General features: G+C 35.4%; 1 protein-coding gene across 2 annotated transcripts; it reads left to right on the top strand.

Annotated features, from left to right (window-relative positions):
• The first annotated feature begins 1,144 nt into the window (after nucleotides 1-1,144).
• On the top strand, nucleotides 1,145-12,736 carry LOC582506 (OTU domain-containing protein 5-B). 2 transcript variants are annotated; one of them, XM_011670941.2, is made up of 9 exons: nucleotides 1,145-1,785; nucleotides 4,111-4,204; nucleotides 4,784-4,848; nucleotides 5,166-5,322; nucleotides 5,698-5,810; nucleotides 6,393-6,584; nucleotides 6,954-7,422; nucleotides 7,566-7,715; nucleotides 11,479-12,736. In XM_011670941.2, the coding sequence occupies exons 1-9, from the start codon at nucleotides 1,273-1,275 to the stop codon at nucleotides 11,595-11,597; spliced, it is 1,872 nt and encodes a 623-aa protein (XP_011669243.1). In that variant the 5' UTR covers nucleotides 1,145-1,272; the 3' UTR covers nucleotides 11,598-12,736. The 2 variants fall into 2 exon arrangements, with proteins under 2 accessions (XP_011669243.1, XP_787546.3); XM_782453.5 differs by having other exon boundaries at nucleotides 1,146-1,785; nucleotides 5,662-5,810.
• Nucleotides 12,737-15,235: the final 2,499 nt, after the last annotated feature.

The raw sequence follows: 15,235 nt of genomic DNA, 5'->3' as shown, positions 1-15,235 counted from the left end.
GGGTAAGAGGCGGTGGTCAATTATTACCCAAATATGAGCAAACAAAATTTGAGCAAAGTCAAATTGGGTAAGTGGTGATGAGTAATATTCCTCAGCATCTAACAATTACCCAACTACTTGGTAAATTGCTCTCAACTCCTTGGAACGATGTTGTTGCTAAATGTATAATAATTGGGTAAATATAATGCCCTGAAATAGATTGGGATAAAAATTACCCAACTTTGGAAACGATTTCTCGACCAACCATCAGTTGCCCAACGAAATTTACCCAACTCGCAGTGGGAATGTGCCAAAATTACACAACTACAGGCAAAAATTACTCGATCCTAATTTGCAAAATAATGTTGGTAAATTTCTAGGCGAATTTCTACCCAACCATCAGTTGCCCAACAAAATTTACCCAACTCGCAAAGGAAATGTGGCAAAATTACACAACTACGGGGCAACTGGTTCCCAACCCTCATTTACCAATACTGTTGGTAAATATCCGCCCAATAATTAAGTAAAAATAATTGCCCAATATTGGTTAAAACACTTAAATGCTTAAATGGGTAATAATAGCCCAGAATAACGAATTTTTTTAACCAACCAACAATTACCCAACTAAATTTACCCAACATTTTAAGAGTGAAGAATGATTGATAATTCTTATTGCACGTTTTTGTAATTTTAAAAATTATCTTGATGATTTAAAGCAGCATTTCCCCAGACAATAATAGCATAATGTAAGTAGGATACACAGTTGCATAGTATATCATTTAGAGAATACTTTTAGGGAGAGATTTCAATCTGTACATGATACCAATACTTTTCTACAATTTGTTGCAGATGTCACCAATATGATTAGACCAAGAGAGGTTATCATCAATAATAACACTCAAATACTTTGCTGAAGAAACTCTCTGAATATCTACATTACCAAGTTCGAGTTTAATTAATGACTTCGTCTATTCGTGGGTGCCAAGCTTGGCAAATAATATGAAACTGTTACTCTCCACAAAGAAGGTATGATTGTTATAGACTATCGCGACAACGATTTGAACTGCGGTGATCATTAAAATGTCTAGCGAGAACTTTTTATTGACAGCAAGGCTTACGTCATGAATTTCCCGACAATCACAGGGCGCCATCTTAGGTCAATGTAAGACATTACTATTATTAATGTTTTGGTTCAACACAGAGGAAATTGCCAGGAAAGGGGAATTGTGAAGGCAGAATTTCACATATTCTACATCATATTATGCAACCATAATATGATGAAAGATTAGCAAAATGACTATTTTACCAAAGAAGAAGGTTCAACAGGAGAAAAGGGGCGCAGAAAGTGGTGAAAATCATCAACATCATGGACACAATAGTCATCACCATCTTGCACATAATTTAGGTCACTCTGTATCGCATTCTACAGGAGAATCAAGGGGAGGAGCACGGCCAAAATCTCGTAATTCTCCGCCTCGTTGGAATGCAAATAACCAAAGAGATGATAGACTGAGTAACCATGATGCAAGGACTAGTTATGATTCTCAAGAAAGAAGAGAAAATTCACATGGAGGACATTCTAGTAATAAAAGGGCGAGGCACCGGTCGTCCCCTCAACACGAATATAGCGATTTTGAGTATGATCACGCAGGAGCTGTGTCATGGACTCCAAACAATTCGACGAACTCACAGGCCGAAATTAGAGGCTCAAGCCCTAGGGAAAGCGAACAAGATGAAGAAGTCGATGCTGTAAATAGTGGCGATGAGCATGAAGAAAATACAGAAGAAACAGAGAATATAGAAGAGGTAGATAATGGATATAAAATTATAAATAAATCATGTTTGACAAATGGGAGCAACTTTTGAATACCCCCCCCCCAAAAAAAAATAAAAAAATTGAGGTTTCAAACTTTTGTTATTTTATTAATTCTAGTCTAGATCTCTGTGAATTGCAGTGCATTCTCAAATTTTGATATCGAGAAATCTTTGGAACTCTTAGTCGAAGTCTTTGATGATAAATTTTCTAGTGCACTAATGTTGCTGTTCGTTTGGTAATAATTTAACTACGACCACGGGTAATTATATTTGTATAAAATGTGAGAAATCGTGGAACGAGTATCACATTCCTTTCCTAATATTTTTTAATAAAGTAATATTTTTTTAATCTCTGCATCATACTATTGGTGGAGTATTCTATAGTTAATCCGACAAATAACTTCCAATGTTTTGAACGTAATTTTTGTTAAAGTTAGAGTACCGGTAGACAGAAATACCTGTCTGCTTGAGGAGTTAAAAAATAAACAGATTTATCTTGTGATTGTGATGCTCCGATAATATAGCCAGATGTAGTCTCAGCGGAACATACATGTATGATGTAGCCCTGAAAAAAATAGAAATGAGTTGCTTATTATTTCATTTTTATGTTGTGATGGCTAACTTTTCACTTTGATATTTTATCTGACATATCAAATAGACTCTGGGTAATAGCCGTCTTATTCAGATGGTAACATTTTTTTTTATTTTGAATTTTTATTGTTGCCTTATGGAACTTAATTTTGTTTTACCGACTAAGATTTTTAAAGCAAACAAGAAAAACCCACAAATTTAATAATGTCAAAATCAATCTAGTTTGTTAATGGATTGATTTGATAAACTGGCTTGTTTACTTTCTACTCCTACACATTTTTTGGGGAAAAAAATCAAAGGTACCATGGGTATAGAGAAAGGTATACCCCTGTCCTGACATGATCATGATTTTTTCTTCTCCCATTCTGTTTATTTCGTTTGATTTTACCCATGCTTTTTCTTCTTCATTCTATATACAAGTACTGTACATGTAGGCCTACATGTAGGCTATAGAAGTTGAGGCAAATACTAAGACGATTTTGTGTCCCTCCTAACTCTCTAAACTTTATTTCATTTCAAGGCGAAAAAACAAACAATGAATAATTAAAAAAAGAATAACCACATGTAATGAAAACTATTTTGCTGAATCTAATTCAGAAACTAACATTTTTATACCAAGTTGCATCGGACCACAGACATGTGTATCATGTGTACATGTGTATATTGTACTCTTGGAATGCAAATAGACATTATATGGTATAATATTTTGCTTATATTATAACATGTCCTCTGATATATAGGGAAGTGCCATAGAAATGTTAATGTACATGTACATGGACGGACGTGTGATATGCATTTTTTTTTTAAATTGGCACATCATCATTGTACATGTACACTGTACTGCCACTGTCTACCGGTACAACATTTTAATTTTTCTTTACTTACTTTACTTTACTTTTATCCAGCGATGCTATAGGACTATTCCTGTTCATCGATCGTACATGTACATGACTACATGTAGATGTCTTCGTTTCAAATTGTCATTTTAAATGAAATAAGTGAGGACAAAAATGTGTGCAAATTTGCAATATCAGCTTTAATAAATATTGGCTTTCTGTAAGCCTGACACATAGCCTCATACTTGACCTTTCCTGGATAAGGAGGGTAGGGATTATGCATTGTACATTGTACATGTACATGTAGATGTCTTGCCAAATGAGGGATCTGAACCACAGACAGTCTGTATCTACAATCCAGTGATTTATTCCGCTAGACCACTTAAAAAAATGTCTACATATAAAAAATGTGTGTACACATACATGATACATCAGGGAGGTGTTTTCCCTGCATACATGTACTACGTGCATGTAGTCCTACACAGAACATGTACATGTATGTACAGTACTCGACCTACATGTACATACATATTATTGTACATGAAAACTCAATTTCACTTGCATCACTCACATTTATTATTCATAAATTTTGAATGCAATTATCATTCTGTGGCGATGCATTTTCTGTATGTAGTGAACCACATTTACATATTCCAGTCTTTAATTGCCAATTTTAAATATACATGTAGCATCATATTGAGCATTGGCGACTTAGATATGTTTGTGATTCTTGAATAGTCCCAGACACCCACAAAGTACCTATAGATCACCCATGCTCCTTTGTTCTTTTGGTTACCCACATAGATTTTAAATCTTTCCCAATCATGCTTTTTTATATTTATAATTCAATTGATTTTGCATAATTTTGTTCTGTCTTTGCTTGTTTAAGATTGAAGAACGGTTTGCCCGAGCTTTGAAAGAGAAGAAAGGTTTCATCATCAAGATCATGGTTCCTGATGGAGCATGTTTATTCAGATCAGTTGGTAAGTTCAAAATGGACTATCATGTAGAGTATATGTGCTATACATGTACATATTAAATGTAAAACAGCATATTAAAGGAACATGATGCTGGTCGTTAAATTAAAGTGTCATAAATCCTTATATTTATTTTTTGGCAGGGATTACTTGTAATTACATCCTTACAGTGTATGAGTAAAGGGTATAATTTTATTGCTTCCTCTTCAGTACACTCACATGATGTACAATGTACACAATTTTGTACACATAACCATTTGGACCATTGACATGTACCTTCCGCATGTATAATGAGTGCTCTTACATGTTCATATTATACAAATGATGCATGCGAATGAGTTCTTTATACGATCTATCCGCTCTTGAGTGGAGGTTTTATGCATCTATTGTACAATGTCGTCTTACTGAGAGGAAGAAAGAAAGTGGCAGAAGTGGAGGAAGGGGGGGGGGGAGGGGGGGGGGCTAAAGGTTACCCATTATAGGTAACTTTTCTACTTGTGCATGAATTGTGACTCGTATCATTTCAAACATTTTCATGATTTCCTACTTTAAATGCCTGTGACTTGTTTTCTTCTATGTTCACAGCTGACCAGGTTTATGGAGACCAAGATTGGCATAATATTGTTAGAGGACACTGTATGGACTACATGGTAAGCATAGTGTTGTCGTCATATTAGAATAGTGTACTGAGAAAAGACAATCTTTTGTAAATTTTATGTTCCATATTTTAAATCAATGTAATTTTTAAAAGGATTCCACATGCAAAATGCAATCTTTCTAAGTTATACATATAATGTATGTTTGATGTTTGTTGCATTTATCTTCAAAGTAGTTTATAGTTAAACCAGGCTGATGTCAAGAACAATATGAGCAATTTTTGTAAATGACTTTCAGAGTGAAGAAAAAACATCTGTTATCGCTTAACCTTTCCTGTTCCTTCTAATAATGTGATTATTTTTGTTCACAGACAAAGAATGCAGATTACTTCTCACAATTTATCACTGAGGATTTTCCGACGTATATTGCCCGGAAGCGTCTAGACAGTTGCCATGGTAACCATGTAGAGATGCAAGCCTTGTCAGAGATGTACAATCGTAACATCGAGGTTTATATGTACAGTACAGGTATGTTGTTCCATTCAAAATAATCTTTTAAAACTTCTATGAAAGTTAAGTCATCCCCTATATAATAGGGAAAGCAAGCAGTACATGTATCATTATTATTATTATCCGTCACTGCCATGCAAGTGATGTGAATTGAGTGATGTCATAATTTTAAGGTGACCATCTTCATGAACTCTCACTCAAACTTATAGTGAATGTTGCTCATGTACTAAAGGTGTGAGAGAGAAATATAAGGGGGAAAAAAAATTGCACATTCATTATGGGCGTTAAATTTCGTATTTTCCATTTTCTCAAATCTAAGATCACAACTTAAATCAAGTATGCATTATTCCTTATTAGAACCTATCAACACATTTCACACCCTGAACAAGACAGACAATGATCCTATACGTGTGAGCTACCACCGCAACGTTCACTACAACTCAGTCGTCAATCCACACAAAGCTACAGTAGGAGTGGGTTTAGGAATGCCCTCATTTGTACCAGGGGTAAGTAGCTGTAATGGCTATCTTACAACAGATGTTCAGTGAATTGCTGGGTGAAAGGGTTCTTGGGTTGATTTAAATCAACTGGAAATAACCTATTGCAAATTTTGTTGACATGGTGTGAGATACACTGGTCACATTACAGCTGTATTTTCATGTAGGCCTTCTTGTTCTGTAGTATTTATATTATAACTAATATTTGTCTTTCTTCTAAAATTCATGACTGGTTCACGAATTGTGAATTTGATATGGGGAATTCCAACTGTATAGAAGTTACTGCAGTTGAAGTATCTAAGTTGCAAGTTATAAAACACATCAGGTTACTAGCAATGCATTCTCTCAAAACACATGTAATATCAAATATGATAAAAGATGATGTGCAATACAACGATCGAAATGAAAAGAATTGGCCTTACAGCACACCGTTTATATAGCAATATGCCATCAAATTTTTTTAAAGTTCATGTGATTATGCAATTTATGATTACGTAGATGTTTAAAGTAGATCACACACAAGAATACATGTTGAGTGACATAATCAGCTTATTTTGTAACCATCTTCATGCACTATCACTCCACACCCAGCTTGCGGACAAGACGTTGATGCGAGAAGCTATCCATATATCAGAGAAGTCTGCCATCGAACAGACCATGTTGCAGGATAAATTGCTCGCCACAGACTGGGAGGCAACCAACGAAGCGATTGAGGAACAAGTAGCGAGGGAATCCTTTGTTCAGTGGCTCAAGGACAACGAGAAAAGAGCAGAGAAGAAAGCAGTATGTCAAGTGAATTCATTTCAATTCAATTTAATGATAGTCTGAGTGTCTATTGATCCAATCAAAACATGTATTGTAATTTTTATTTTAACTGAAAAGCAACAGAAGCTGGATTTTAACATGTTTACATATGGATGTAATTGATGTGATAGCTGGTAGCGGTACTGTAAAAACATCAAGATTTATGCAAGAAGTTAAGAATTGACAGAGACAGATGAATGCCAAAACTGAGAAAACATGAAAATAAAATTATTTATACATTAGCCCAGAGGTCTAATAGAAAGCATTTATTGGAGTAGGCGAATATATTATTGAACCTTTTATTGGTAGGAAATATCATTTGCTTCTGTTTGTAAATTATTCTTGTAGCTCCCTGCTACAGCTACCTGTAGTTCTGCACCACCAGACTCTCCCCCAGGATGGTGGGGTGAGGCCAACCAAAAGTCTGGTGCCAGCCAAGGCGGCCACCACTCTGGCAAGAAGCACCCTAGCGGAAAGCACAACAGCGGAAAACACTCCAGCTCCCATCACGCGCTGAGCGGCCATCACCCTTCCTCTGGACATCACTCTGGTGGTCATTTGGTCACTCCACACCATCAAAGCAGTCATCTGGTCTCCCCACACCACCCCAGTGGACACGTGGTAGGTCCTCACCATCCCAGTGGACGTCTGTCGCCAAGGAACAGGGGCACTGGCAGTGGGTCCAGACCAAATAGCCCTGAGAGACTCGAGGCAGCAAGGCTGAGACCTTTATCGCCTAATTCAATCCGGGGAAGGAATGCAGAGAAGAAAGCGCAACAACAGCAGCAGCAGCAGCAGCAGCTTTTGTCAAAAGCAGGTAAGGAAATCTGCATTGGATGGACATACCAACCTCTTTGGTGTATGTTTTTTATTTCTGACTTTCCTTTCACATAAAGAAATTGTGGGCTTTGCGTGAATGAAAGTTCAAACTTTTTCTGTCTTATCCATTTTGTGAAATAGATCGTCCCACAACAAGTGGCCACATCTCTAATCCAGCTTCTCCCCAAGGCGCCCATGCCAGGGACACGGCTAGTCCCAAGGCAGGGCCCAGTGGCTACAACCCACCTACGGCCTCCCATGGAATGGAGGATATACCACCAGAAGAATTCGGTGAGTCAGGATTCTCATCATCTCTTAATTCATTTAGCACTGTTCTATAGCAAGATTACTTGTAGTTTTTGTTCCATACAGTTTGTGTTTGCCACATCCTATGCAGCGTAACCTAATGCCTCACCTCAATCACATATAACATGGTAAACAACACAGACGCACTCACGAATAGAAAGAATAAGTAAATGTGGCAAAATAAAATCATGTAAGACAGTGTAGTGCACTTCCCCTTTGTGTACTATGTCTGGTAACATAAAGATGCATTTACAGTGTTGGTATCTTATGCTTAGGGGCCTTTTTTGGATGCAGCTACATTTTATGTTAGTCTCCACCTGCAATTCGCTTACATTTTAAAAGTGCTGATTCGGAGCAGCATTTGTAAATGATATTTATTTATTTATTTATATATACATGTATATCTATTTCTTTTTTTCTTTTTTTTTTGGGGGGGGGGGGGGGGGGGGGGGTCCTAATTGTACCACTTATGTAAATTAGACCATTATTTGAGGGCTGTAACAAGTGGTATCCAGATATCTTGTTACCGGTATACAGTAAATTAATACTAAAATATTCATTAACATTCATTGAATGTACAATATTGAATATTATTATCTATATAAGGTTTCCAAGAGGTACAATAAATCTGTGTATTTAAAATCTCTAGCGCAGTACCCGGATGACTGACCAATATTGTTTTGTATTGCTCAGTCATCCAGGAACTTCAACTATCGATATCGATATCACACACAAAAGAAGCCATATTTACTGAAATGTTGTTGTTTCGCTAATCAGCCTGATACAGATAATAATACTATTGTAATTGTTTATATGGCTTTGCTTTCGTGTGATACAAGAATATATTGCTATCGCTTTGACAATATTGGACTCGTCTCCGACTTGTTTAACATTGTCATAGCTCAAGCAATATATTTTTGTATCACACTCAAAGCCATCCAATATTATATAAGTATAGCCATCATTAAAGGGCAAAATTTTAGCCGCTGCTTTGAAGACCAACAGCCATTTGTAACACACATACATGTGCTCTTGGAAAAATATGTACAAGTAGGCTACATACACAGTACACAGAAATTTAAGTGATATGATAGGAGGATGAAACATATCATGTGAATCAAACTACATGTAATTGAAATACCATCCAAAAGGTCAAGATGTTCTATTTCCTCAATGCTGATATTCATATCTTGTATCATACCCTTATGAAGGCATACCTAAGTGACTGCATGACAAAAAGACTGGTACGATCTATTTTAGATTGAAATGGTTTCATTTTCATGCCATATTGTCATTTTCGCTTTGTTATGAGCAACAAACTACATGTACCTTCATTCCCTACAGCTCCTGTACATGTTTTATTGCTCTGTTACATGAAACCTGACCTATAGGCTGACAACAGGCAGCGCCTACATTGTTCCAATATATTTGATGTGAATGGTTTCTCCATTTGAGCTAAGGATTTGATTGTTCCATGTTTATTCCCTAGAGCACCCCATTAAGGAGATTAATGAGGATTAGTATGAAGGCAGTTTGCCTTTGTTATGTCATCATTCGGTTTAAGGAAGGTCAAACTGTGAAAGCTATGTACTCAACATCTATACTGGAATAGACCAGGATTTCAGCTCCTTTCAAAATGAAATGAATGAAGGCTATCAGTTCTCCCTATCTAGTATGACTATATTTCTCTCGACAAAGCACTTAAACTTTTATTTTTTTCTGCCTGCCAGGTTGTGATTTGGAGTTCCAGTTTTATTGACGTTTCCATAGTGCTTACAGAGCACTACTTCATCTTTGATATCATAAGTTCTTGACAGCTCATAAATTCAGACATTATTCACTTTTTGCAGCGCATTTGGACATTTATTGTTAATATTGCCAACAACCTGTTTTGTGAATTACATGAAGAGGGTTGTAAATCAGCTGAGTTGTACTTGGTTATTGAGCATTAAGTTCTCTCACTCTCAAACTCTCGCTGAATTATTTTTCTCATTAATCTGTTTCATTAAAATCCAGTTGTTCTCAGGGTGGTTCTTCCCATAAAAGGTTAAGGAATCCTTTCACAATTTTATCGTTGTATAATTTGTATTGTTAAAATATATAACTTATTAGGCACAATCATGCATTCTTTAAATGCTCTCTGAATTAGAAAACACTGCATTGTTACATACACATTTTTATGCCTCCGCCACCGAAGGTGGTGCCGGAGGCATCATGTTTTCGGGTTGTCCGTCCGTACGTCCGTACGTCCGTACGTCCGTACGTCCGTCCGTACGTCCGTCCGTACGTCCGTACGTCCGTCCCGTTTGACCGTTATCACAATATCTCAAGAACCATTTAAGATTTAAACTTAAGACTCGGGAATAGTATTTATCACCATAGGAAGACGATCTGATTAGATTTTGGAGTACGTAGGTCAAAGGTCACAGGTCACAGAGGTCAACTTATGAAATTCCTTGTATTGAGTTTGTTAGCGCGATATCTCAAGAACCATTTGAGATTTAAACTTCAAACTTAAGGATAGTATGTATCACCATAGGAAGACGATCTGATTAGATTTTGGAGCACGTATGTCAAAGGTCAAGGGTCACAGAGGTCAACTTATGAAATTCCATACATTGAGATTGTTATCATGATATCTCAAGAACCACTGGAGATTTAAACTTCAAACTTAGTGATAGTGTGTATCACTATAGGAAAACAATCTGATTACATTTTGGAGCACGTAGGTCAAAGGTCAAGGGTCATAGAGGTCAACTTATGAAATTCCATACATTGAGATTGTTATCATGATATCTCAAGAACCACTGGAGATGTAAAAACTTCAAACTTAAGGATAGTATGTATCACCATAGGAAGACGATCTGATTAGATTTTGGAGCACGTAGGTCAAAGGTCAAGGGTCACAGAGGTCAACTTATGAAATTCCATACATTGAGATTGTTATCATAATATCTCAAGAACCACTGGAGATTTAAACTTCAAACTTAATGATAGTGTGTATCACCATAGGAAGGCAATCTGATTAGATTTTGGAGCACGTAGGTCAAAGGTCAAGGGTCACAGAGGTCAACTTATGAAATTCCATACATTGAGATTGTTATCATGATATCTCAAGAACCACTGGAGATTTAAACTCCAAACTTGTTTAAATTGCTCTATGGCGGAGGCATCATTTTCGACTGCGCGCAGTCAAAATTCCATCTAGTTTTAAAATACATTTTTAATCTTGTTCTCTTTACAAACATTTTTACACCACACACCTTCAAATATGTTTGTTTTCTTTTTTGCTGTTTATTTTTACAAAAACTTTTTTCCTTCGTCAATGGGTCAGAAACTTTGCCATTAGCTGATTATTTAAACATGGAATAGGGAATAATAAAATATGTGTGTTTGTTACTGTTATTGCATGTTCATATAAAATTTATTTTTGTTTGTCTTCTGACTCTGGTTAAGATTTAGGTAAAATTAATACAGTGGAACAAACACCTGGACCTGGTCACTCCTCTTTGTATTTTATTGCTTTTTTTAATGTTATTTTCTATTATTGTTTATGCATTACACAATAAATCAATGCTTCAATACAACAAGACAATAGTTTCAAGATGTTTGTTATAGTGAGATTTCATTGTATCCTGCACTCACATGTGATTTTATCAAACTTACTCCTTTTGTAGTTAATGATTTGTTGATTTTGATACATTATGTTTGAATACATTTTGATGCAATACTTGTCTGTTTGTTGTAGGTATATCTGAATGGGAGTCTGAGGATGCTATCCTAGCCTCAATTCTTGCCCAATCCCACCAGGAGTACCTAGACACCCTCATACGTAGCACTCACAAGGACACCGATTCAGACAGTTGACCTGGAGCGAGGACATACATCACGTTTCACTCACATCTCTTTCAAACATCAACTTTGCCTAAAGATAGCCAAGTCCCCCCACCCCCCCCCCCCCCCATCTCCCCACACTTTTGTTAGGGCTTGTATCCCAACTTCACAAAACATGTTTAGAGTTTCTGAGCCAGTATAGCTATAGCTGCTTTCTGAATTTCAGTTCTTTTCTGGTAGTTATCTTGCCTGTTTCTTTCTGGTTTGTTATAAAACTTGAATTGTGTGAAGGGATCGTAATGCAGCCGGAGTCGGAGTCGGAGAAATGGTAAAGATGTAAAGGTAGATATTTGTAGATGTACAATAACGTCGAGAGAAACAAATCAAATCAAATATCATGTATGGACCAAGTTACAAGCAATATAAGAAATGTTGATTGGAATTGTAGAGTAGAAAGATTTCTAGATGTGTATGAAAAGCCTAGAATGAATTATTGTTTGTCTAGACTGTTCCTTTTTTATGTTCAACAGTAAATAATCAACAGGAAATGAATGAATTCTTCCATTTTTATCACTAGTTATTAGAAGTTTTATTATCATGGTTATAATAATAATTTGTTATCCCAATTTAATTTTTTTTCTATATTGGATTTAATATTTGTAGTCACCATGTTATGCATATATCTTGCTCTGAAACATTTTTGAAGAGCTTTCTTTAATATTAGCTGTACGGTATCTAGAGACTGGCATTCAGTGATAATGGTATACATGTAGGTATGTGAAACACATTTACATTTCAACTGCATTTCATAATCTAAATCTTTTAGTCATTTATGTGGTGTGCATTCATGGGGATAGTTTGTTTGGTTAATATGAATAGTATCAATTCATATAGAAAACAATGGTCCGCTGACATACATCCTGTTTTCCTATGCAGATTAATAACAATAAGGGCTGTAAATGTTCTGTGCATGTGTGAACAACTCCAACTAACTGGTTTAGGCTTCATTCTGCATGGGGTTAGTTACATACTAACATGAGCAACTACTTCCTCTGTGGTACCAATTAACAACGATTACAATGCGTTCATATTCACATGATATGGAATCATCTGATGTTATTATGATAGATATATAATTATTATGCAAGTAGAACTGTCTTGCTGTGCATGCTGGTCGTATTATAGCATCATTGATAGCCGGAGAAGCATCTCATAAAGTTCTTACGTATCAATGAGTAGTTTCATCATCTACAAATGGAACAAGATAAAGAAGGGAGGAATTGGAAGTTTAACAAAGAAGCTTTTAGAACAGCAAATCGTGTTTAGAAGCTCTTTTATGAAAATAATGTTAGGAAATAATACAAGCTAGGAGTCAAATTGATTTCTGTATTTTGTATACAGAAATATTTCATTTTTTCAGTGTAATGTCACTGTCCTACAGTAGTTTCTGCAAAATTCAACAAGGTGCTTAATTTGGTTTTTGCTTCATTTTGCATAAAATAAACAATTTTTTTCAAAATTGAGTGCATTTGTTACAGTAGTCTTGGATAATAACTCATTCATGCAATCTACCCATATGTACATATCGCCACAATATCTAAATGTAGGATCATTCTGCAATGGGTATCATTGATTCAACAATATGTTATCTTTATTTACGTTTTTTGTCATATAAATATACACCACAAGTTTTGCCATGTGGTATATTTATTTTCAATAGTAATGGTCCTTGATAGAACTGCAGGTAGTATGATGTGCTAGTACTAGTGTTGTGATTTATTCTTTTCTTACCAATCCTTGCATATTAATAGTATATATTATGTAATGCTTTTCAGTGCATGAATACATATGGTGTAGCATTGAAGACTTTGGTGATAGGTGATAGGGTAAGCTCTACATGATTCTTTAGTTCTCTCTTTTTTTTTCCTTCATGAATCTTTTCATAAATTATTATGTTTCTGTTTGTGAATCATATCTCTGTGTGCATTATGTGATTTTAGTTCTCTCACAAAAAAAAACTTGCTAATTGTATAACATAGTTTGCTGCAAAGAAACATCACTTTTCTTCTTTATTTATCGACTATCTGCTAGCAGCATGAGATTTTACTTTGTCTTTCAGTGGATGTTTTGTTTCTAAAATTGATATTCATAACTTCAGACTGCTGTCATTCAATGGTGTGATAGAGTATAGTTTTTGATTTTTCATAAACTTGACAATTTTATACAGTGTGATGTCATAGCACAGATGAATGATGGGCTAATTGAAATAGGGCTCTAATGGAATTCAAATTGTGCTTTGTTTCAAATCTTTCCTGTTTTAAGGAAAGAAGAGCATTGTGTGGGACAAGAGAACTGTCTTATTTTACATCTGCAGTCAAACTTATCTACAAAGGCCAACCGATGGGAAGTGGTCACTGTAAACAGGTTTTACAACACATACCGTTTATTATATTATGTAGTTGACCACTATTGACAGGTGGTCTTTACAGAGAGATGGCCACTGAAACAGGTATAAGCTATTTGTATTTGGAATTGCTGCTTTGTGGAATGCATCCACCAGCTAGACTAGCCTGTTTTGCACACTGCTTTATTAAATTTATCACTGTATGCATAGTGAATGCAATATTAATGTGCATCAGAGTCTCTAGCAAATACTAAACCATAGATCTACACCATATTAAAGTGTATCAATTTAAAAGAAGGTCATGATATGCTTACTGTGTTTAAATTAGTCTATGTTCATTAATCTAACATGGTGTTATGTACTACTACGGAGTATATAATGATATTCCCAATGCCAGATTTGAATGGGAAAGTATACATATTTAGTCCTTATTAGTCAAATGTTATGGATAGGAGAACCGTGTATAACCTTTAGCTATCAAATTAACCTCTACATTTTTGTGTCATATGCCAAGGATACTTTTATTTATATTTCTAAAACATGTAACAGTTATGCAGAGAAGAGGAGGAGATAGTATGTTTACATTTTATTTATTTTGTATTTGTTGTAAAAGTTAGTACAGATTGACTAATTCAAAAAGTCCACTTTATGACACAGTTGAGCCATGCACACAAAAATTGTATGATGAATGTATGGGATGGAAAATATAATTATATTTTATTTCACTTCATGGGTATCTACAGTATTCATACCCAAAGTGATAATGTATGATAACATTTTGAAATGACCAAACTATCAGATCAATTGGTGGGCAGTTCTTCAATCTTTTAAAACATATGGTTTGGTTGCATTTGGAATTCCAAGAGGAAGATTCCTTTTTTATTTTGCATAACATATTGTTATATGTTGATGGGCAGCATGATCCGAGTAATTGATGATTTTCGATTTGCAATACCGGATCATCTTCAGAATTATTTTTATTCGTAAGGTATTCCTCACACTAAAATTAAACGATAGTTTGTCATTTCTTTTTAATCCAAGACGGTTACAGTGGTAAAGCACATAAAGAGAATTTAAGAGTGTACAGTGTTCTGTGTGTGTCAAAGATATATGTTTTGGAAACTATGAATGAGCTGAGCAATGTTTTGTTTTTGTAAACTAATGTGGCCAAGTGAAGTTTGCCTTTAGCTGTGAATTCACACATAATACTGAATGTCTTTTCTTTTTATTCAAAAGTAGATATCTAAAACATACATAGTCATGATTC

The sequence above is a fragment of the Strongylocentrotus purpuratus genome, unplaced genomic scaffold (assembly GCF_000002235.5).
Source record: "Strongylocentrotus purpuratus isolate Spur 01 unplaced genomic scaffold, Spur_5.0 spur5_scaffold_6, whole genome shotgun sequence".
Classification (NCBI taxonomy): domain Eukaryota; kingdom Metazoa; phylum Echinodermata; class Echinoidea; order Camarodonta; family Strongylocentrotidae; genus Strongylocentrotus; species Strongylocentrotus purpuratus.
The sequence above is the reverse complement of the archived record's forward strand: the minus strand, read 5'-3'. Positions and strand labels throughout refer to the sequence as shown.